General features: G+C 54.2%; 1 protein-coding gene across 1 annotated transcript in view; it reads left to right on the forward strand.

Annotated features, from left to right (window-relative positions):
* The first annotated feature begins 1,733 nt into the window (after nucleotides 1–1,733).
* The window catches only part of LOC105825590 (RILP-like protein 1), a 29,283-nt gene continuing 6,834 nt past the window's right edge, over nucleotides 1,734–24,182 (forward strand). Inside the window, exons 1-6 of the mRNA XM_012663427.1 lie at nucleotides 1,734–2,285; nucleotides 8,629–8,779; nucleotides 12,315–12,433; nucleotides 13,015–13,236; nucleotides 20,336–20,508; nucleotides 22,118–22,210. Of these exons, the coding sequence (XP_012518881.1) occupies nucleotides 1,977–2,285; nucleotides 8,629–8,779; nucleotides 12,315–12,433; nucleotides 13,015–13,236; nucleotides 20,336–20,508; nucleotides 22,118–22,210 (1,067 nt within the window). The 5' untranslated portion in view covers nucleotides 1,734–1,976. The remainder of the gene's footprint in view (nucleotides 2,286–8,628; nucleotides 8,780–12,314; nucleotides 12,434–13,014; nucleotides 13,237–20,335; nucleotides 20,509–22,117; nucleotides 22,211–24,182) is intronic.

Consider the following 24,182-nt stretch of genomic DNA (forward strand, 5'->3'; position numbering starts at 1 on the left):
TAATTTAAAAATAGTAGACACATTACGTGTTAACATAATTATTTTTTATTTTATTACTTGGTTATTTTTAGAGAGGCGGTCTCCCTATGTTGCCCAAGCTGGACTCGAACTCCTGCACTCAAGGGACCTCCTGCCCTAATAGCTGGGATTACACTCACACACTACTGTGCCCGGCTACCATATGTATTTTTTTAATAAAGATAACTCTGGGCTCCAAAATAAACAAACGACAAATACTTCGAACAGCGGTACCGTTCCGTGTTTCTGCGGGTCTCTGATGTCCAGCTAATCAGAACGGAGCTGGGTCCCCAAACCTGCCTCTGCTTTCAGCCTCTCCCATAGGCTGTTTCGAGGCAAGTATACGCAGAACACCCAGCCTCACGCTGGGCACAGCTGCAAACCGTGACAGCCTCGCAGAGACCCTTTGGCTGTCGGAGACTCCCAGCAGTCCTCAGGCCGCACTTTGGGAACCTGTGGAGTGAGGATTAAAGGAGTAATATTTATAAAACGCTTAGAAGAATGCTCAGCACACAGTAAATACTACCTTACTTTTAAATGTGAAGCGAATAATACATTTTAACTTCTTTTTGAATTTTAGTCAATCTAGGCGAGGTTGGGTGTGCATTATGGCCACAGGGGCCTTAAGACCTCTGCCTTCGAGGAGCTAACAGTCAGGAGGTGGAGGCGCACCTAACCACATGATAAACGCAGGGCGCCAAGAGCGGCTTTGATGGGGGAAGCGCGGACTGCGGGGTTTGGGGGTCCCTGACTCAGGCGTGGGGGGACAGGAGGGTGCACGGGGGTTGTGGGTTCAGGGAGGGCTCTCCTGCGGGTGGGATGGGGTCTGAGGGACAAGTGGCTCTAGCCAGTCCCAAAGAACAGGGGCTCGGGGCAGGAGAACCGGCGGTGCTGAGATGCACACGCCGGCCTCGCTCCGCTGCGAACCGGCGTTTATGTCACAGGGAGCCGCTAATGGACGTGGCTCGGCGGGCGGGGCACCGGCGGCTTTGGGGACAGAGAACTCTCAGACCGTCCGCCCCTCGCCTGGCGCCTCTGCCGGAGCGCAGAGCCGGGCGCCGCCGGGTCCGCCGGGTGACCGGGGCGGCGGGGAGGGCCTGCGGGAGGGGTCCCCGCTTTGTCCCCGGGATGAGCCCCATCCCGCAGTCCACCCGTGCGCCTCCGTTCCTCTTCCGGGCAGGGGCCGCTCCCCGAAGCCGCGAACTGCCCAGCGAGACAAGCGCCGCTCAGCTCCCCCCGCCTCCGGGCCCGCCGAGCCCCCGGCGGGGGGCGGGAGGAGCAGGACCGGCGGGAGGGGGGGGCGCGCGTCCGGGGGTCTGGAGTGGGGGCTGGGGAGCAGCCGCGAGTGGGCAGTGGGGGCGCGGGGCCGGTGGGGACCGCGGGGCGCCCCCGGGCGGCGGAAGGCGGGCGCGCCCCTCGCCAGGCCGGGATCGGGGCGGGGCGCCTGGCATCCCCGCGGGGGGAGCCGGCCGCCCGGCCTCGCCGCCGTCGCCAAAGTTTCCCGGCGGAGCCGCGCGCCGCCCTTCCTCCCCGGCCCCGGCGCGGGGGCGCCCCTGGGCGAGAACTGCTTCCGCGGGCAGCGGGGCCCCGCTCCGGCTGGACCCCGCGCCTCCATTGCGCCCAACTCGGATCCCCAACTTGGGAGGCGCCGCGGGCCTGCGCACGCGCGCGCCTTCCTCGCCTCCTCCTCCTCCTGCTCCCCCTCCCCTCCCCCACTCGGGAGCAGGCTCGGGCCGAGCCGGGCGCCCAGACCCGCGGCCCGGCGCGCTGACCTCGGCTCCCGCCCGCCGCCCCCGCCCATGCCGACGCCGGCCGCCCCGGTGCGCCCTCGCCCGCGGGCAGGCTGAGCGCGGCCGCCGGCGGCGCCTGGGTGGGCCCGGCCCGGCGCTGCCCTCGACAGCGGCAAGTTTGGGAGTTGCACTAGTTTGCGGGGTGCGGGAGAGGCCGGGAGCACCGCCATGGACGAGGAGCGGGGGTCGGCGCTGGCGGCCGAGTCGGCGCTGGAGAAGAACGTGGCCGAGCTGACCGTCACGGACGTGTACGCCATCGCGTCGCTCGTGGGCCAGGAGTTCGAGCGGGTCATCGACCAGCACGGCTTCGAGGCCATCGCGCGCCTCGTGCCCAAGGTCGTGCGCGTCCTGGAGATCCTGGAGGTGCTGGTCAGCCGCCACCACGTCGCGCCCGAGCTGGACGAGCTGCGCCTGGAGCTGGACCGCCTGCGCCTGGAGAGGATGGACCGCATCGAGAAGGAGCGCAAGCATCGGAAGGTGGGCAGCAGCCTCAGTCTGCCCATCCGGGCAATGGGGCCGCTGGGACGCCAGGGCCCTTCAGCTTTGGGCAACTGGGGGTGCGCACACATGTGTATACAGGGACTAGACAAGAGGGTGCTGGACTGGGTGAGGGAGGGAGGCCCTTGGCATATACCGCCCGAGAGATTCAGAGCAGTTCTCTGGAGTCAGACCTGAGTTCCAATCCCACCTTTACCATTTAGTAGCTGTGTGACATTGGGTAAGTTACTTAACCTCTCTGTGCCTTATGTCCTCAGCTGTCAAATGGTGATCATCTTATAAGAATGAAATGGGGTGATATAGGTGAAGTGCTTAGATATTACTATTCTTTTCCAGAAATGAAATGAGGCCCCTGCCCTTCAGTGAGACCCAAGAAGATGTGACACCAGGCCCCTTTCTCCACCCCACCCCCAGCCCCCCCAGAGCAAGGGGAATGTGACATAGAGCCAGTGAGCGTACACTGAGCCCAGTCTCTGAGTTCATATTGCAGCTTTCTTCCCAGGGTCCCCCTAGTTGATTAACCTGTGCCCGGGGGTGCCTTCCCCTCCTTGATTTCATCTGTAGTCCTCACAGAACTGTGAGGTAGGAATTATCTTCATTTCACAGATGAGGAAACTGAGGGAAGAGTCCGGGGGTGGGGGGATTTGGCCCAAGTTAGTGGTGAGAGGGTCCCAGCCCCAGTGTCTCCTCCCCGCGCTGTTTGAATTGGGGCAAGGGGGTGATTTGAGGCAGCTGTGAGGCTAAGCCTCTCGCCTGGGAACAGGAATCTGTCTGAATCGGGGCCTCCCCCTGGGCAGGGAGTCCAGACGAGGTTCCTGGGGAAGAGGAAGTGGGAGACATGTGGTTTCCTGCCCTGACCTCAGCCCAGGGATGCTCCCGGCAGGCCCTTCAGACTGAGAATGGGAGGAAACACCTTTCCTTGAGAGATTGGGGTGCCTGAGCGGTCCCTGGCTTGCTGTGTGGCCTCAGGAAATAGAACTGGCTTCTCTGAACCTCCCTGGCGGGCCGTCGCCTATTGTGTACTTTGATGATCTGTGTGTTTTCAGGGAAAATGGCCAGAGCTGGGTCTGCAGCCTTAACCTGAGGGCAGATCATGGGCGCTTAACAGCACTTTTGCCAGGTTTCAAGGCATCATCCTCCTAGGTCCCTACGCCCTGGGGTCAGGAAGGAAACTCAGGCTCCCAGGAGCTGGGCAGCATTTCCAAGGTCACAGTGGGAGCTTGAAAATGCTTCAGTCTGGTAATTAAAGACTCCTAGGAGTGGGAACTTTGGAGCCAGACAGCCTGGTTTCGAATCCACCATTTGTGGACTGTGTGATCTCGGGCAAATTCCACAGCCTCTCTGTGCCTCAGTTTCCTCAGCTGTAAAATGGGGTACTAATAGTACATACCTTGTAGAATTGTGGCAAGGCTTAATGGAGTTAATATATATAAAGTGCTCAGGACAGAGCCTGCCCATACCAAGGACTTTACAAATGTTAACTGTTATTTTTAGGCCTAGAGATACTTTAACTGAGGTGCCCACAGGCTGATACTGGGCAGCCATGGCCACCCCAGGCATACCTCCTCCTACCCCAGATGCCTCCATCTCTCCTAGAGGGTGGAGGAGGGAAGGGACACTTGGAATCCTCCCACGCGGCTGCCTCTTCTTAACAGGGACTAAGGGGCTTGACCCAGGTCACACAGGAGTCCTGGTACCTACACCTCGCCCCACCCCCTCTCTGGTTCTGCTGGGCTGGGAGACACCCTAGTGGCTTTAGGCTGCTAGGCCTAAAGCCGGATGAAATTCTCAGCCAACTGCACTTGTCGCGTCTGGAACACCATCAGCTAGGAAGTAAACACCCGTGTGCTCAGGGCTAAGGCTCGTCTATAAACATCAGCATGACCTCTCATAAATCTGAGGGCAGAATCCTCCTTTTCCCGCCCAGCCCCAGGCCCCTTTACTTTGCATTCTTGGGCAAGAGGAGGGACTCAATCTGATTCCTTCCCCCGCCCCAGCCTCAAAGGCTCTTAAAGTTGATATTTCCCCAAAAATCTTCTTAGCATGTCCTTGGTCTTGTCTGTCTGCCCACCCTGCCTTCCTCCCTCCCCCCTCCCCCCTTTTTCTTTCGGCAAAGAAGGCTCCAGTAAAGCGCACACCTCTCTTCCACCCACACCCCCTCCCAGCGGACCCCACTCAGTCGCTTCTACTCATCACATAGACACAGGCCACTGTCCCGTCACGTTCTATCTCTTTACTCAATCTGCAGCCCTGTTGACGGGCCAGTGTGCAGAGTGCCATGCCCCGTGACACGGGCTACACGGAGAAAAGCAAAGCCTCACTGTGTCAGGCAGCGGGCGGGTAACAGGCTTTAGAAAGCAGCGGCTGGGCTGATACAATTGCAGATAATATAAACGGCCTATGTTCACCCACTCAGCAGATCTATTTATTGAGCACCTCCTGTGTGCCAGGCACTGTTCTGGGCACTGGGGAGACAGCAGTGACCATGACAGATGAGGTCTTGGCCCCCACGGGCCTGACCTTTTAGTGCGGTGCCAGCCCATAGAAATATAATGTGGCTTGCCATGTTAATAAAAAGAAATAGGTGAGATTAATTTTAATATATCTTATAGAATCCAGCATATCCAACATATTTTTATTTCAACATATAATCAGCGTAAACATTGCTGTTGAGATATTTTGCATTCTTTTCTTCCCACCACATCTTCAAAATCTGGTGCATATTTCACCCTTACCCTGTGTCCCCACTCAGACCAGCCACATCTCAGGTGTTCACACAGCCACATGTGGTTGCTGGCTCCTCATGGGATGGTGCAATTCTAGCATAAGGAGATAGATTTTTTTTAATCGGTTTGTAAGTGCCATGGAGAAAATAAAACAGAGAGACTAAGACGAGGGTGGTGGTCTAATAGACGGGGCAGTCAGGAAGGCTTCCCTGGGGAGGTGACATCCGAGCTGAGATCTGGATGAAGTATAGGAACCAACCACAGAGAGATCTGTGGAGGGGGAGGGGCATTCGGGGCAGAAGGTGTGGCCCCAAGTGATCCTCCTGCCTCAGCCTCCAGAGTGGCTGGGACTACAGGTGCACACCACCGCACCCGGCTATATTTTATTTTTTGTAGAGATGGGGTTTCTCTATGTTGTCCAGCCTGGTCTCAAACTCTTGGCCTCAAGCGATCCTCCCACCTTGGCCGCGGCCGCCCAGAGTGCTAGGATCAGAGGCGTGAGCCACTGTGCACGGCTTATTATGGATACATGTGGATACAGTGTCATGCAGTATGTGGAGGCATGTGGATAATATCAATATGAATAATACTGGATAAAGTTCTGGAGATCAAGAGTCGTAAATGGGTCTCACTGGGTTAAAATCAAGGTGTCAAGAAGACGCCATTCCTTCAGAAGGCTCTAGAAGAGAATCCACTTCTTTGCTTTTTCCAGCTTTGGGACCCTGTCTGCAATCCTTGGCTTGGGTCCCCTTCCTCCATCTTCTTTTTTTTGAGACAGAGTCTCACTCTTTTGCCCGGGCTAGAGTGAGTGCCGTGGCGTCAGCCTAGCTCACAGCAACCTCAAACTCCTGGGCTCAAGTGATCCTCCTGCCTCAGCCTCCCGAGTAGTTGGGACTACAGGCATGCGCCACCATGCCCAGCTAATTTTTTCTGTATATTTTTAGTTGTCCAATTAATTTCTTTCTATTTTTAGTAGAGACGGGGTCTTGCTCTTGCTCAGGCTGGTCTTGAACTCCTGAGCTCAAACAATCCGCCCGCCTCGGCCTCCCAGAGAGCTAGGATTATAGGCGTGAGCCACCGCGCCCAGCCCCTTTCCTCCATCTTCAAAGCCAGCAGTGTAGCATCTTCGCATCTCTCTCTGGAGCTTAGAGCCACATTGTCCCTAACACTGACCCTCCTGTCTCGCTCTTATGAGGACCCTGTGGTTACACCGACACCTGGATACTCCAGGATCATCTCCCCATCTCAAGATCATTAACCGAGTCACATATGCAAAGTCCCCTTTGCCACATAAGGCAGCGTATTCTCGGGTTCCAGAGATTAGGGCATGGATGTCGCTGGGGGCTGTTGTTATGCCTGCCCCAGCCACTTACCCTGGACTGGTACTGAGCCCCGTGCGCTCAACCTGTGCCGGGCAGGAGCGGGGAGGAACGGGGCTGGAAGAGCCTCACTCTGCTCCCCAGGCGAGCCCGGGTGTGGGGAGATCGCGCGCCTGTTCCGCTCTTCCACCCCCGCCCCGCCCTCTGCCCTTCACTTCCCCTGGTGACCTCGCGCCAGCTGTCTGAGCGCTTGCTGATCACTCCTCTTTTCCCCAGTGCGGCAGGCTTCCTGACGAAGGAGGTGGGATCTGAGAACTTATTTAGACGATGGACAGAGGCGATGCTGAGTGTCCGGCACCTGGCGGGCTTGTGACAGATTGTAGGAGGAACAGGGATTAGAACACATGTCGTTAGCGCTTCCTGAGTGCCGGGCATATTCCAGGCGCTTTGTATGTAGTGACCGTTTAATCCTCACGACAGCGTCCGAGGTAGACAACACACTTCTTTCCTCATTTCCGGGGCACCCGAAGGTTGAATAACGTGCCCAAGGTCAGCTAGTCAGTGGCAGAAACAGGAGTCAGACTTGGGTCACCAGATGCCAGCGTCCATGCCCTACCCCAGTGTTTTATCCAGGCCACAGCAGTAATGCTTTGGGAACTAGTTTACAGTTGTACGAGATACGTCTTCTTTTTAGGTAACAGCTTCACTGAGTGTAATTCAGATACCATACAATGCGTGCATTTAAAGTCTACACTTCAGTGGTTCTTAGTCTATTCAGAGAGTTGTGCATCCATCACCACAATTGATTTTAGGACATTTTCATTACCCCAAAAAGAAAATTCATACCCATTAACAGTCAATCCTCACTTCCCCCAGCACTCCGGCTCTAGATGACCTTCAGTCTGCTCTCTGTCTCTGTGGGTTTACCTATGTTGGACATTTCATATAAATGGGATCATGCACTATATGGCCTTTGTGGCTTCTTTTCTTTCCTTTTTTTTTTTTGAGATAGCGTCTCGCTCTGTCACCCCAGCTCAAGTGCAGTGGCGTCATCACAGCTCACTGCAGCCTCCAACTCCTGGGCTCAAGCGATCCTCCTGCCTGAGCCTCCCAAGTATCTGGGATTACAGGTGTGCGCCACCACGGCCAGCTAATTTGTCTATTTTTTGTAGAGACGGGGTCTCACTCTTGCTTAGGCTGGTCTTGAACTCCTAACCTCAAGCGATCCTCCTGCCTTGGCCTCTCAGAGTGCTGGGATGACAGGCGCAAGCCACCGTGCCCAGCCTGGCTTCTTTTCTTAGCATGTTTTGAAGGTTTCTCCATGCTGTAGCGTATGTCAGAATTTCATTCCTTTTTATTGTTGAGTATGATTCCATCGTGAGGATAGACGACATTTTATTTGCGCATTCCTCAGTCGAGGGACATTCAGGTTGTTTCTACCTCTTGGCTACTGGGAATAACGCTGCTACAGACAGTCACATGCACACGTTTTTGTGTGGACGTATGTTTTCATATCTCTTGGGCTGATCTTAGTAGTGAAATTGCTGGCCCTGGGGGGACTCTCTTTAACATTTTGAGGAACCAGCAGAGTGTTTTCCAACATAGCCGCACTATTTTGCCTTCCCACCAGCAGTGCAGGAGAATTCTAATTTCTTCGTATTCTTGTGAGCACTTGTTACTGTCTGTTTCTTTGATTCCAGATATCCACAAAATAATTTCACTAGACTGATCTTACTTATCCGCACATCTACCTTGTGAGCCTTTATGTTTTGGTTCCCAGAATGAGGGAAACTGAGGCTCAGAGTGGTTAAGTGTTGCTTGAGAGCCCTTGGAGTGACGCCCGTGTCAGATAGCTAAGGAGCCCCGGGGCAGAACGGCCCTGTCGGCCCGGACATCCGCGGGATCTCTGAAGCCTCTTTCTCCCTTGGAGAAGCAGGTGTGCCCTGATTGTCCAAAGTTCAGGGGCATGACCCCCCAGGGGTAGCTGGGAATGTTAGGACCCCCGTAGCCTGCGGCCGCTCAGCCACACTCTTCTCTGTCGATAGCAGAACCAGCTTCACGGTCGTCCTTGGCGCAGTTCTAACCGGGCCAGTCCTAGCAGCAGAGATGCAGGCATCTGCCCCGGGGCAGCGCCTTCTCTTTCTTGCAGAGGTGCTGTAAGCGGGCAGCGCTGGCCTTGTCTGCCCACCTGCCCGATGCCCGGTTCTCATGGGGATGGGGACAGCCCAAGCTGCCCCGGACAGGCCGTGACCCCACCGCGTGCCCTGGCCTTGGCAGGAGCTGGAGCTGGTGGAGGATGTGTGGCGAGGGGAGGCGCAGGATCTCCTCTCCCAGATAGCCCAGCTGCAGGAGGAGAACAAGCAGCTCATGACCAACCTCTCCCACAAGGACGTCAGCTTCTCCGAGGAGGAGTTCCAGAAGCACGAAGGTAAGAGGGCTGTGGGCTCAGGGTGTGAGGAGAGGGCTGTTTCTGTTGTTGTCATCACCCACGGCGTCAGTCATCACCATCGTCATGCTCCCTTAATGTGTCCCTGAATGTGTCCGAGGTGCTTTCTGATGTCCAGAGCCTTTGACTGCTGTTGTCATGTTGATTTACACCATAACCCTGCCTCGACTTACAGACGCTGACACAGGTTCGTTCCACACCCTGTTACAGATCCCCCTGTGTCTGTCAGGCTCCTGGCTCCGCCTGGGAGTACACATTAGACACGACGGAGACCCTGTCCACATGCAGAGGAGATGGCGCAATAAACATGTAAACAAACCGATGGCATAGTTCCAGGTGGTCACCTGCGCTTTGGGAGAGCTGTCACAGGGGATATGATAGAAAGTGACTTGGTAGGGGCATCTTTATTTTTTTAATTAAAAAATGTTTTTTTAGAGACAGGGTCTCACTCTGTTGCCCAGGCTGGAGTGCAGTAGTGCCATCATAGCTCCCTGCAGCCTCGAACTCCTGGGCTCAAGTGATCCTCCCACCTTGGCCTCCCAAAGTGTGAGAATGACAGGCGTGAGCCACTGTGTCCCACCAGGACATCTTTACATAACGTCATCTCTGACTGCCTGGGTCCAAATCTCAGCTCAGCTAGATCCCAGCCTTAGCAAGATGATTTACTTTTCCATAAATCAGCTTCTTCAACTGTAAAATGTGGATATTGTAAGGATTAAATGAGTTAATATACAGTAAAGTAATTAGCACATGGTAAGCACTAGATAGATATTTGCCATCATTGGTTTTGTAACAGCTTTATTGAGATATTATTCACGGACTATACAATTCACCATTTAAAGTGTACAGTTCATCTAGCGTGGACAACATAGTAAGACCCCATCTCTACAAAAAAATAAGAAAAATTAGCCAGGCGTGGTGACACTCCAGTAGTGGTCCCAGCTACTCAGGAGGCTGAGGCAGGAGGATCGCTTGAGCCCAGGAGGTTGCAGTGAGCTATGATTATACCACTACGCTCCAGCTTGGGCGACAGAGTGAGATCCTGTCTCAAAAAAAAAAAAAAAAATTGTACAATTCAGTGGTTTTTAGTCTATTCACAGAGTTGTGCCGCCATCACCACAATTTTAGAACGTTTTCATCACCTCACAAAGAAACATCATGCCCTCTTCACCCTAAGCTGTAAGAACCCACTGATCTACTGTCTGTGTCTGTGACTTTGTCTTTTGTGGACATTTCCTGTAAATGGAATCATACACTCTGTGGTCCTTTGTGTCTGATTCTTTTACTTAGCGTAATGTTTTCAGGGTTCATGAACGCTGTAGCATGGCTCCGTGTCTCGTTCCTTTCCAGGCCTGAATCATGTTCCATTCTATAGATAGTCCACATTTGTTTATCTGTTCATCCGTTGATGGACTCATGGGGTGTTTGCACCCTTTGGCTGTTGCGAACAGTGCTGCTGTGAACATTTGTGCCCCAGCTTTGTGCGGGCATGTACCTAGGAGCGGAATTGCTGGGTCACATGGAAACTGTGTTGAACTTTGGGCATTTCTGCAGGGCACCCAGAGGCCCCTGGGGGTGACCTGGGAATTCCCCGGCCTGTCCCACTAAGGCCCCAAAGGCCTCGGGGACCTGCAGGCCATGGACCCAAAAGCTCCGAGCTGCTTGCTTGGCACGTCACTCACCCTGCACGTGAGGGAGCTTTGCTTTGCTTCCACAGCTGCCAGATGCCTGCTGGGCTTGTCATGGAACAGCCCACACACGTGATTTCAGATGCACTTCAGCGGTATCTAGCGCGGGTCCGGCTCCTGAAGGGTTAGCTCAGGAGGCCACTTGGCAGCAGCCCCCGCGGAGTAGAGAGCCAGGCAGATGCCAGGCATGCCTTTCACAGTTATTTTTATTTTGCATGGGAAACCATGGGAACACAAGGACAAAATCATCCCTTCCACCTGCTGGAGGAACAGACATTGGGCAGATGGGGGGGTCCCTGGGAGAAGGTGGAGCCCGTGAAGTTGTGACCGTGTGGCAGGTGCCACACTGAGAAAGTGCTGGGCAGAGGCCTAGGGGTAGACTGAGGATGTAGGGGAGCAGTCGTCTGAGTCCTGTGCAGGGGACGGGAGTGGGGTGCTCAGAGGAGCCGGCCCTGCATGGAACAGTGTGGCTTTCTCAGCAGTTAACAGCAGGCACTGCGCTCAGAGGCACCTTGGAAGTTTCCTGTATTTCAGCCCCTGGAAATCTCCAGATTGAAAAGCACTTCCCTGGCCCCTGCTTTTGGAAGTGCATCTTGTCAGCTGGAGGGCGAGCTATAAAATCTATTTGTTAGCATGTGCAGGGGTGAATCACGGGTGTCCAAGCCCTCGCACTGGGGAGATGGGGTGCGAGATATGCTCAAGGGTCTGGAAAAAACACCTTGGGCTCTGGAGGAGCAACTTAGTCACCAGGGGAGGAGGAAAACTGGCCACATGGTCATTTTCTGAAGGGCAGCACAGAACGGCACTGTGCGTTAGAGATAGAAGTAATTGTAACGTTTCTAGTTGGCACATTAGAAAAAGTAAAAAGAAACAGATGAAAGTAATTTCCATAATATATTTTACTTAACCCAGTAGATCCAAAATAGTAAGTATCCTTGCAACATGTAATCGATATAAAAATTATCAATGGGGTATTTCGCATTCATTTTTTGTATTAAGTCTTTTAATGTCATATTCAGTCTTTGAAATCTAGTGGGATATATATGTATACATAGATAGTTATTTTTTACTGTGAAAATACACCTTACATATTACATAAAATTTATCACCTTAACCTTTTTTTTTTTTTGAGGCAGTCTCACTCTGTCCCCTCTGCTAGAGTGCCGTGGCGTCAGCCTAGCTCATGGCAACCTCCAACTCCTGGGCTCAGGCGATCCTCCTGCCTCAGCCTCCCGAGTAGCTGGGACTACAGGTGCCACCACACCTGCCTAATTTTTTCTATTTTTAGTAGAGACAGGGTCTCGCTCTTGCTCAGGCTGGTCTTGAACTACCTGAGCTCAAGTGATCCTCCTGCCTTGGCCTCCCAGAGTGCTGGGATTACAGGTGTGAGCCATCGTGCCTACCATCTTTTGTGAGATAAAAGAACGTAAAGACGCTTAGTAACTGTGCAGAGTGCTGTGAATGTAAGAAGTGGGGGCAAGGACTGGGGTCACAGAGACACTGACAGGGTGGGTGGGAGCTGGGGGTACTCTAGGGTGATCAGAGGAGGGAAGACCTCTGCGAAGAGGTGACATTTGAGCCAGCCACGGGGAGGTGAGAAGTGAGCAGAGAGGGAGTTGTGGGCAGAGGCCTTGAGCAGGGAACGAGCTTGGAGGGGCCCAGGAACAGAGAGAGCAGGCGCTGGGTGGGCGAAGGGAGCGGTGGAGGCTGTAGAGGGTGAGGCTGGGGGCCACTAAGACTTCAGTTTCATTCTCGGTGGGAAGCCGCAGGGCGGTTTCAGTGTGTGTGGGGGGTCGATTCACCTGCCGGTCCCACCTGCCCCACCCCAGGCATGTCAGAGCGGGAGCGGCAGGTGATGAAAAAGCTGAAGGAGGTGGTGGACAAGCAGCGTGACGAGATCCGTGCCAAGGACAGGGAGCTTGGCCTGAAAAATGAGGACGTCGAGGCTGTAAGTGACGAGCCCTTGACCCGCGCCCACACTCCCGGCCAGTAGGTACCGGCAAGAGACTAGATCCTCCACTCGGGTTCCTTCCCCCCTCGGTCCCATTCTTTGGGCTCCATGGGGTGGGGGATCCTGCCTATGGCTTGAGGGGCCCAAACACAGCCAGGGAGGTCCTGAGGCCCCATCAGCCTTTGCTCTGACCCTGAGGCCTCCTCCAGCTCACCCCCTCCCATCATGGCCTACGAGCCACTTAGCAGGGGTCACGCTGCTCCGGGAACCCACACGTCGTCTCTGCCTGAGTTAGGAAACGCTGCCCCTTCTCCACGCGTGTACCCTCCATCTGTCAGGACATTGCCACACTATATTAATTCTAACAGGACTCTTATCCCCCATCTGCCATGAAATTATCATAGTAAATATACAAATTGCCCATCTCTGGTATCAATAGTTACGAGAATATGAACAAATTTCAAACAAAGATGTCTATGGTGTAAATGGCCCACCTGTAGATGGTCTGCCCTTGTGCAGTGCACAGCCTGAGCCACTGCAGGTGGCAGCCCCACACAGTGGCCTCCCTGTCTCTACAGCTGCAGCAGCAACAGACACGGCTGATGAAGATCAACCATGACCTTCGGCACCGGGTCACAGTGGTGGAGGCCCAAGGGAAGGCCTTGATCGAACAGAAGGTGGAGCTGGAGGCGGATCTGCAGACCAAGGAGCAGGAGATGGGCAACCTGCGGTCGGAGCTTGGGAAGCTGCGAGAGAGGCTGCAGGGCGAGCTCAGCCAGAACGGGCAGGAGGAGCCCGAGGTGGGTGCCAGGGTGGGTGAGGAGGTGGGTGCGGAGGGGCTGCGGGAGGCGAGTCTGGGGGCTGGCTCCAGGCACGGTTGCCTTGTGTTCTCCGTGATACGTAACAAAATGGGAGAGAGAACCGGCTACTGCCTGAAGACACACAGCTGGGTAAAGGCGGAACTGGACCTAGAACATTCTGGCCTGGGGCATTCCACTTAGTGATGGCTCCTGGGTGCCATTCATTCATTCATTCATTCATTCCAGTGATTGTTGACTGTGTGGCAGGCACAGAGGATAAAATGGTGAGCTAAATACAGACCCGGTCCCTGTCCACACGGGGCTTACAGTTTAGAAGGGGAGACATGTTACATTAGTAATCACACACTGCCATGTGACCCGGCAGTTCCACTCCTGGGCACATACCCAGAAGAATTAAATACAGGTGTTCAAACAAAAGTTTTTACATCGATGTGCATAGCAACATTGTTCATGATAGCCAAAAGGCGGAAACAACCCACATGTCCATCAGCTGAAGAAGGGATAAACAAAATGTGGTCTAGCCACACAGTGGACTATTATTCAGCCATAAAAGGGAGCACCGATTCATGCCACAGCATGGATGAACCCTGAAAACACGATGCTACGAGCAATAAGCCAGTCACCAAAGGCCGCGTGATGTATGAGTCCGATTATATGAAATGTCCAAAACAGGCAAATCGAGAGACAGAAAGTCGATTGGTGGTTCAAGGGGCTGGGGGAAGGGAGGAATGGGGGGGTAGCTGCTAATGGGTATGGGGTTTCTTTTGGGGGTGATGGAAACGTTCTGGAATTAGATGGTGGTGATGGATGCCTAACAGTGCAAATGTCCCGTCTACATGGCTGGAACGGCCCACTACAGCTGCAGCGAAAATCCAGGGAGGCCCAGGGCTGTAAGGTGGCACCAGAGGTGTCTGCCGCATAAATGTGCCCCCAGAGTGTGCCGGGAACACAGAGGCTGAGGCAGTTAATCCTTAGGGGGTGGTGATGTGGGGACTCATGGAAGAGCTATTCCTTAGGCTGGGTGTCGGTGTGGTTAATGCCAAGATAGTGATAGGTAGAAATGTGGAAAGTGGACGTGCTGCTTCGGAAAAGTATACTGAACTGTTAGGGAAATGCTCAGGGCTTGCTTTTTCTTCCAGCAAATACGTATTAACTGTCTAAGGTTTGCAGACACTGTGCTAGTAACCTGGGTCACAGGTAGGGGAGGTAAGACAGACAAGCTCGCAGGTGGGTTCAAGTCCCAGCACCCATTAAATGTCCTGTGAATTCAGGCCAGTCGCTTCTAGGTTTTCTGTAGCAATCTGGGATACACACAAAGGTAAGGGAGAGAAGTCTTAAAAGGGAGAGGTTAGGGCCTGCTTTTGGCTAAAAGTGACGTAAACCTCAATTAAAATGGCTTAAGGAAGAGAAGATAAGAATTTATTGGCTTTGTAACGAAAAGTTTTGAGTTAGGATGGCTTCAGGTATAGCTGGTTCCAGGTGCCCAAATGATGCTGTCTGGAATTTGATTCAGACCTTCTCTTGGCTTTGCTTTCTTCCGTGTTGTTGTCACTCTCAGGTAGGCTCTTGCCTTACAGTGGCCCCTGGTACTCAGCCAGCTGAGCAACCCCAGTGGAAAGAAACTGCCTCTTCCCCAAGAATCCCAGCAAAAGTCAGAGGGAATGCTCTCCTTGGCCCATCACTGACCCAACTGTGGTGGCCAGCTGTCTAGAATATGCATACAGTCCGTTCCCGAGTCACATGGCTGCCCCTAGTGGTTGCCAGCACAAGCCACATGGACTGGAAGTAGGGCGTGGTCTTTCTCCAGAGGAAAATCACAGTGACTAGGCCCAAAGGAGTGTGGGGACCAATGCGGGCCAGGCAGAGACAATAGCTGCCAGAGTGTTGGGGCTGAGAGTGCCACCCAGAACTGAGTAGTGGGAGGTGTGGCTCCATTCACAGGGTTTCAGCAGGCAAGAGCTAGGATCAGCTGAGTTTCATGGAGGACGGTGTGAACAGGGGAGCGCTCAGGACAGATGTGGCGGTCGGGAGCCCTTTGCAGTAACCAGGCGAGAACGGTGAAGGCTGGACTAAATATGGCAGTGGGCCAGGCACAGTGGCTCACGCCTGTAATCCCAGCACTTTGGGAGGCTGAGGCACCAGGATCATTTGAGACCAGCCTGAGCAACATAGCAAAACCCCATCTCTAAGAAAAAATTTAAATATGGGAGTGGGATGGAGGCGAAGAGGCCAGTGCCAACAACAGAGCCGCTAGGCCACGCTTGGGGAGGTCGCGCCCCCTCTCCACGGTGTACCCGTCCCAGCCCGCAGGCCCCACGGGGGCTCAGGCCTGTCTCCTCGTGGCCAGGCAGGGCCTGGTCCAAACCTGGGTCTCGAGGACGTCACCCCAGCCACAGGACTCCCAGCTCTGTTCCAGATCTCTTCAGCAACGAGCACAGGGACATTTCACATCTTGGCCTGATGGCCTGTTGGTTTCAGCTTCCCTGTCTGGCAGCCAAGGTCGTGGGGAAGAAACGGGGAGACGAGTCAGGTTGCGGTGATGAGCACCCCGCGGGCTGCTTCGCAGAGTCCGCTCCCAGACTCAGGCTGGCTCTGCTTCCCTGCCTCGGAGCTGCGTGCTTCGGGATGCTTGTCAGTCACACGGGGAACTGCAGGTGGTGGTGGCTTCAAATACCGGCTACCGTGTGACCAGGGCCCGTCCGTGTCTTTGGTGGTCGGTTTCCTCGTCTGATGCGTGAGGGGCATGACCTTGACTTCACTCAGGAGGATCACCGTGTGGCACGGCTGGGAGGGAGGACTGTGGGGGTAGGGAAGGGCACCGGGACGAGGAGCGGGGCGCAGGGCAGGGCTCGACAGCGTCCGGGCAGTCCTGTGGGAGAGGGAGGGTGTCCAGGGGTGGAACGAGGACAGGCCGTTCCAGAAAGGGGGACAGCGAGAGCCAGACAGGAGTACGTGCAGCGTGCGGCTGGCGGGGAGGGGCTCGTCCCAGGGCAGGATTCGGCGGGGGGAGATGGGAGCTAGGGAGGGATCCAGAGCTGGAGAGGAATCTTCTCATCATTGCCCCACGATCCCTGCTGAGCGGTGTCACTGTCATTTCGGTGTCATCTCCAGTAGACAGGGTTCTCTATTTTTATAACATCCTTATTAAGGTATAATTCATATATCATACAATTCAGCCATTTAAAGTATAAAGTCCAGGGGTTTTAGTTTATTCACTAAATTGCGTGCTCATCACCGCTACCTAGAACATTTCTACTGCCCCAGAAAGCAACCCCTGCTCATTAGCAGCGACTTCCCCCGTCCCCCCGCCCCGGGCCCTCTGTGGATGTTTCTGTGCTGACGTTTCCCATCAGCGCAGTCCTGTGACATGGGGTCCTGCTGGCTTCCCTCAGCACGTTCTCTAGTTCCTCCAGCTCCTTGTATTTTAACCAGAGGTTTTCCTGCCTTTCACAACTAGACATGTTAGTCCTTAAGAAAAAGCGGTGGGCTCCCTGTCTTTAAAGGCTTTAAATAAACACAGTAGGAAAACAGTAAAATTAATAACTATCTCCTAGATGCCTCTGCCCTACGAGTTCTGATTTCTCAGCAGGCCTTTTTTTATAAAGTGGGTTCTGCCTGTGTGGGGACAGCAGACCGGAGTGAGGGCTGGATTTATGCACGATAGGCAGCAGGTGCCGAGTGTGACCAGAGCACAGTTGTTCCCCCTCGCAGGGCCAGGGGCTATGGGAGCAGAGGGCGCTTTGATGCGCCCAGGCAGCGAGGAACAATCCCAGGAGGCCAGGCCTTGGGATAGGCCCGGATCCATGATGTCACTGCCCTCAGGCCTCTGGACGGGTCCCAGTGCTTGTTAGCTGGTCTCTTGGGCCTCCCTGGGGAGCAGCCGGGGCCTCAGGGTGTCTCCCTCAGTGGTGCCCAGAGTGCCTCCTGGGACCAGCAAGCAACCCGAGGAAGGCCCTGGCTTGTCTGGGATAACCCGGGCCACCTATGGTGCCTCATGCAGTAAGCCTAGAAGGGCCACTGCTGATGGGACCCGACTGCCATCTCGGGACGAGCCTTCTTAGTCCCTCTCGGTCTGAACAGGCCAATCCTGGGCTGTCCACGCACTGCAGTCGCTGCCTGGAGGCCTCCAGATTGGCCCGGGCTGTCCTTGCGCTCGCAGCCACCTGGCTGGGAGTACCCCAGGCTCTAAGCGAATCAGGTCCCTTCTCCAGATGAAAGGAACTCAGGTTCCCAGGAAGCCCTGCAGTGTCTTGGGCAAGTGAAAGCTTTCGGGGGTGAGCAGGGAATTGCTGCGGCTTCGAAAGCGTGTGTTCACGGAAATCCCCGGGTGTCTGGGTGGGAGGGCCTCCGGAACTATGACTGGGTTCCCGAGGGCTGGATGGGGAATTGGAGGCCCAGAGGGGAGCAGGTGGCTCCCCCAAAGACCTCTTGGGAGGCGGAGGTTTGGGAGTTCCCTTGGAGGACTTCGCCCCGCCCCAAGGTGTGAGGACCCCTGTCCGATGGCCCCTCGCAGAGACACAGAGAGGTGAGTGCCTGGCCTGCTGTGGAAGGCGGGGCCTGAACTGTCTGGGGAAGGAGGGGCAGGAGGGAGGTTTGGGTCCACAGCAGGGGCCGCTGCTGCCTACAGGGGTCCACGCGGGGAAGGGAAAAGGGGTGGGCGTGGGCAGCCACAGAAGGCACGTGGAAAAGGGAGCTGCTGCTCCTCAGCATCAGCCCAGTGTTGCCATGGGAGAACGTGGGCCCAGGGTGGCGCGATCTGCCAATAGAGTTTTAGGACACAGTGAGGACCAGAGTGTGGGGGTGGGGGTGCTGATGTGGTCTGAGGACCTAGTTTACAACTTCTGGTCTATATGACTGATGCCCAGACTTCCTGGTGAACTCCTACACATTCGTCAAGACCCCATACACAGAGACCACACCTGAGCAACATCTCCCCCGATTCTCTCCAGTTAGAGTGGATGTCCCTGCACCTCTTTGACTATGTGACCTTGTAAACGTCTATTTGTGTATATCTTCTCTTCATCCTCATCTGTTTGATTCTGTTCCGAGGACTGAGCTTAGCAACCGGCAGGGCCCAAAGTTAATGCTCAATAAATGCTGGATAAATATTAGACACCCAAGGTTGCTTCTTGGTGAAGAGAAGGGAACTGCATTACTGCATGCCTGCTGTTTATCAGTCACTTGCTGTATGTGGTCTTGGGTACAGAACACCCAGTACGTAGCTGTCGGGGGGTTCAAGGAGTGCAGAGAAAGCCGGACACTGACGATGTCCCCTGAGGACGCAGCCCACCTGCAGGTGTGGCATGAGCAGACGCTGAGAATACTTTCTTGGGAAATTCAATCCTCCAGCATTTCCTCCCGAGTTCTTAGGTGGGAAGAGGCCCCACTCAGCCGCCCAGGCACTCACCGCAGCCGCGGTTTCAGTTTCTTGCCGCCTTCGAGGCCCCTCCCCTGCTGCTGCGGCTCAGCGCTGGCGGGGCAGGGTCAGACGGCTCCCCCCACTCCAGCCTGCCCTGTGCTACTCTGTCACCTGATCTGCCATGTGGGTGGTGTCTCCTTTCAAGTGTCCTTTCCCAGAACAGCTCGTCCTAGACTCTTCCAGGATGTGAAGCATCTCAGCTCTGCCTCCTGGACTCCTTTGGCCCCTGCCCTTGTGGCAACATCCACACTGGAGTGAGTCCCCGGCTCCCTGTGCCACTGGGAGCTTTTTCTTGGGGGCCTGGGGTGGGGAGTCTGTTTCCATCTCCCATTCGCCTGTTCTGGAGCTTTTCCACTGCCGTCCTAACCTCTGTCCACCCTGGTTGATCACAGGGTGTTGTGGCTCAGAGGTGTCGGGGACAGTGCACTATCTTGAGAGTGTGGGCCACCTGTAGGTTGGGCCAGCTGAATTGGAAGCAGCTTGCAGAGACATCCTTGCTATCCGAAAAATGGGAAATAAATGTTGGCAGGAATGTAGAGAAATTGGAACCCTCCTGCATTGCTGGTGGGAATGTAAAATAGTGCAGCCACTGTGGAAAACAGTTTGACAACTCCTCAAAAAGTTAAACATAGAATTACCATATGACCCAGCAACATCCAAAGGAATTGAAAACAGGTGTCAGAACAAATATGGTTCTTGGCATCGCCATTCACAATAGCCAAAAGGTAGAGACAGCCCAAAGGGCCACCGACTGAAGAATGGATAAAGAAAATGTGCCGTATCCGTGCGATGGAATAGTATTCAGCCGTAAAGAGGAATGAAATACTGATTTGTGCTACCACATGGATGAACCTCGAAAATATCCCTTTTGGGATGAAAATGTTCTGGAACTAGATAAGAGGAGGTGGCTGCCTAACATTGTGAGCATACTAAATGCCACGCAATTGCATGCTTTCAAAAGGCTCAAATGTTATGTGTATTTCACAATTTTTTTAAAGGGCTCCCCTGCTATGGAGGGCGGGAGGATGGGTGTAGCTCTGACCTGGGGCAGGTGACTTAGCATGATGCTGGGGTCCACCTGTGTCACCCTCACTGAGGAGAAGTGCCCAAGTGCACCCCCACCAGGCTTCCACCGAACTCCAGAGTCAAGCTGCCCAGAGACATCGAGGACGAGAGGCTCACCGGAAGGCCAGTAACAGATGGGAGAACGCGTATGACTTAATGTCACATGAAAAGGGAATCTAGAATTGCATGCAGGCTGTGATTCCACTCTGGCCAGATTAGCAATGGTCTTAGTAAGAATAGGAGAGGAGAACCTGGGAGGTGAAAGCAGGCAGATTTATGAGGGTGGTGGTATTGGATGTTTGTTCTTTGGATGCCTTATAATGTTCGTAATTAAACCCTGCCGCGGGTGGGGAGGTGCCGGGACTGCGGTCCGGCTATTGAGAAGGCGAACAATGGACAGGTGGCCGCGGGCTTCCACCTCCAGAGGGAAAGTGTACAGAACGTGAGCAGAGGCCGCCCGCGGGTGCTTAAAATAGCACCCTCGGCAGGCTGCTCACAGCCCAGGAGGTGGGAAATTCGGGCTCCATCAGGATACAGAGTGGGTGCCGCTGGCGGCTGCCAGGAATTCATTAGCGGCATCTCTGCCTCCTCCAGATGGAGCCAGTTGGAGAGGAGTGTGTCTCAGACGCGGAGAAGGCGGCCATGGATCTGAAGGACCCCAACCGCCCCCGGTTCACCCTGCAGGAACTGCGGGACGTGCTGCACGAGAGGAACGAGCTCAAGTCCAAGGTGTTCCTGCTGCAGGAAGAGCTGGCCTACTATAAGAGGTAAGTGTGCCTGGGGCGGCCCGAGCTGGCTCCTCTCTGAGTTTTTATAGTTGCCTCCTGGAAGACAGGCACCTCCTCTGTGCCCTTTCTGGGTACCCCCGTGGCTACAGCGCTGAGCTCACGATCTCTTTCTGAAACTCTTGGGCCCAGAGGCGTTTTATAAATCAGAACTTTTCAGCCCTTAGGAGGACTATGACACATCCACACGTACCGTGAATTACCTGACCCCGCCAGCGAGGTCTGGGCGGCACCCCGATACTGAGCACATTTACGTTTTTACAGCAGAGACGTGAACATTCGTGCTAAGTGGGATAAATAAAGGTCATCAACAGCGTCACGAGAGCTCATTCAGGTTTTGCCACCAGATGAGTGATGGGTTTTAGGGGTTTTTGTGGGGCCCCTGACTTGGCTCACCGTCTCATACCACGCCCCTCGTCCTCGTCCAGCCGCGCGCTCCGCCCTCTGCGTGTGCCCCTGGTCCGCCCGCGACCTTTGCGCTCGCTGCGCCTACTGCTGGGAAGACATAACCTCGGCTCTTCCTGTGGTTCACTCCTGCTCATTCAGGGACCAGGTCAAATGTCAGAGAGGACTTCCCATCACCCCCTGTCCAGAGGGGGACCCTGTGCCAGTCACTGGCTTTCGCTTTACCCAGTTTTACTTTGTTGGTCCTTTGGCCACCCTGCATTATCCTCTTAATGAACGTGCCTGTCTTATCGTCCACATCAGACTGTCGGCAACATGCGACCAGAGCCTTATCATCTTGCTCATAGCCAAGCTCCCAGCACTCGGAGTTTAGCACACAGTAGGTGCACAGCAAACATCTGCTGAGTGAAAAGCTAGAAGGACAGATGCACCAGATGTGGTCCCTACTCCAGTGGGGAAGATAGATGCACAGAAAATACAACACCACACATTTCTATTGGGACCCACTTGTGTACATGGCACAGAAGAAAGGTTTATGGGGCTGAGCGAAGTGGTTCACCCCTGGAATCCCAGCACTTTGGGAGGCTGAGGTGGGAGGATCACTTGGGGCCAGGAGTTCAAGACCAGCCTGGGCAACAAAGCGAGACCCCATCTCTACAAAAAAATAAAATAATTAGCTGGGCATGGTGGCACGCGCCTGTAGTCCTAGCTACTTAGGAAGCTGAGGCAGGAGGATCCCTTGAGCCCAGGAGTTCAAGGCTGCAATGAGCTATGATCACACCACTGCACTCCAGGCCCTACTGCTAAAAGAAAAAGAAAAAAAAGTTAACTGTGCACTGGATGTTCAAAGATGGGAGAGATCGCTTCTGGCTTGGAGATAGGGTAGAAATCAGGAAGGCTTCCTAGTGGAGGTGGCATTTGAACTGGGCTTTCCCAAAAAGATAAGATAATATTTAGGTATGAGAGATGTTCGCAGCATATTCTGGGTAGAAGAAACCACAGAGGAGTAGAGACAAGGAAGCATTTTTAAGGACAGGAAACAGGGAGTGGTTCTATTTGGCTGGACTCTTCAGAATAAACTGAAAATAGAGACATGGGTCCCCATCAGACAGTACTCTTCTGGAATGTTCTAATTCTCATGGAATTTTTTGACTTTTTAAATCTCATGCCTCTTATCTCCTTCCAGTGAAGAAATGGAAGAGGAAAATCGGATACCCCAGCCTCCACCCACTGCACACTCGAGAATGTCCCCCCAGCCAGAGTCTGGCATCAAGCGACTGTAAGTGATGCGCTTCCAGCGTGTTGGGCTGCTCCTCACACGGCTGACCTGGCGGTTCACTTGTCCTCTGACTTCTTCTCCTAGGCACCTGCTCCCAGGGCCAGGCTTGTCACTAACCACGTCCTGCTGAGACGTGCTTAACCCCGAAGCACGTTTATCCTGGCCCCGGATTTTGAGTTTGTCTCCCTTCCTGAATGCTGAGTTCCTCCCGGGGGTGTCTTGGCAGAGAGGTGCGGGCAGGTTAGCGGGTCGGGGAGAGGCTGGGGCCTGTGGCTGATGCTGAGGAACAGGCTTGAGTGTGTCAGGTGGGGCAGGGTGTGTCTCTGGGCTTTGAGGACAGCCCATGAGGCTGGGCAGGTGGGGGGCTTGCACATCTTAAGGGCTCAAAACCCCAACTCTGAGATGCCTGGAATGGCCCTGGGTCCACCCCATCTGTGCATTTCTCTGAGGCTTCATCCATTTAACCCTCTGTCTATCCATTCAGTGTTGACTGGTGCATAATATGTGCAATCAGGCCCTGGTTGCCGCAGGGGACACAAAAAAGAATGACCTAGTCCTTTCCCTCAGCTAGACTTGAAGCCACTTCATGGTTCTTGGCATCAACAGATGATGCCTTTGAGATTCTGCTGAAGGTTCACAGACCCTCTCCCTGGAAAAAAAAAATTTGCAAAATTTATGTACAATTTCAGGAGGTTCATGGACCCTGGAAGCCCTTCAGATAAAGGGCTCAAACCTCTGGTCTAGTTAGATAGCCAGTATCTACTAAGAACCCGCTACATGCTGGGTACTGTGCCGGCAGATCATCTCGTTGAACCCTCACCATAGTGTTTTGAGCTGGAGGCACTGTCATCCATTTTATAAAGAAACTGAGGCACCTGTCTAGGGTCATATAGCTAATAAGAGGCAGAGCCGGGGTTTGAACCCGGGCAACCTGGCCCCAGAGCCCACATTTTAAACTCCGTGCAGGGTGGTCTTGTGCCTACAGTATTGTAGTTCTTATCTCCCCTGTGAGGGTCTTCCTGGCTCTGAGCCTTCCAGTTCCACGCAAGGCTTATTATGAAAGAGGCCTCCATTCTTTCCCTTGAAACCCAGCAGAAGCTTCATGAAAGCAGGGGGCACGGGCCGGAAAGCCAGGACTATTGTGTGGAGTATCGCCCGTATGCCCCAACCTTTAAAATCCAGTTATGTTTGGAAACTCCTAGCTGGTTCTTGCCCTGTGAGTTGACTCAATGCAGAATGTGTGTAGGTGTAACTGCTGGGCCCTCTCCTCTCAGAAAACGGTGCCCTGTTCAGATTCTGGGCCCTGGTGGCCGCGGGAATGGATGACAGCTTCCCAGAGTGTGTGGGTCGATGCGTGGCTCCCCTCCAAGCCTCTTGCCAGCTTTATTCAAGTTGCTTATTAGATTGCCCCCAGATCCCTGCTGGCCTTGGCAGGGAGTATGGTCCCCAGTTCTGGTTAAAGATGAATACTTCCTAGGGAAGAAGTGGAACCAGAAAAGCTTCCTCTGGGTCCCAACACCATTTTGACCATGGAGTGGTTAGTAATCTTCCATTTGCAACTGAAACTCAACTTGAAGTAACTTAAGAATTTGGCTAAGTAACCAAAAATTCCAGGCCGGGCGCAGTGGGTCACACCTGTAATCCCAGCACTCTGAGAGGCCGAGGCGGAAGGATCACTTGCGGCCAGGGCTTCAAGACCAAAAATTCCCAGGTTGCTCTGGCTTTGGGGTTCAGCTGGGTGCAGGCCGTTTCCTCCATCCCTCACGTAGTTTTCCTCTCTGTGGGCTCTGTTCTTGGGCACACTCCCCACACTGAGGATGGCAGAGTGCAGCCCTCAGCTCAGGTCCTGTTTCCTTCTGTCTGGGTCTCCAGGTCAGGTTCCCTATTCCCAAGAGTTCCACAAAAGTCACAGAACCACGTTCCATTGGCTCTCACTGGATCATGTGACCATCCCTAAACCAATCACAGGACA

This window comes from Propithecus coquereli, unplaced genomic scaffold (genome assembly GCF_000956105.1).
Source record: "Propithecus coquereli isolate 6110/MARCELLA unplaced genomic scaffold, Pcoq_1.0 Scaffold81, whole genome shotgun sequence".
Taxonomy (NCBI): domain Eukaryota; kingdom Metazoa; phylum Chordata; class Mammalia; order Primates; family Indriidae; genus Propithecus; species Propithecus coquereli.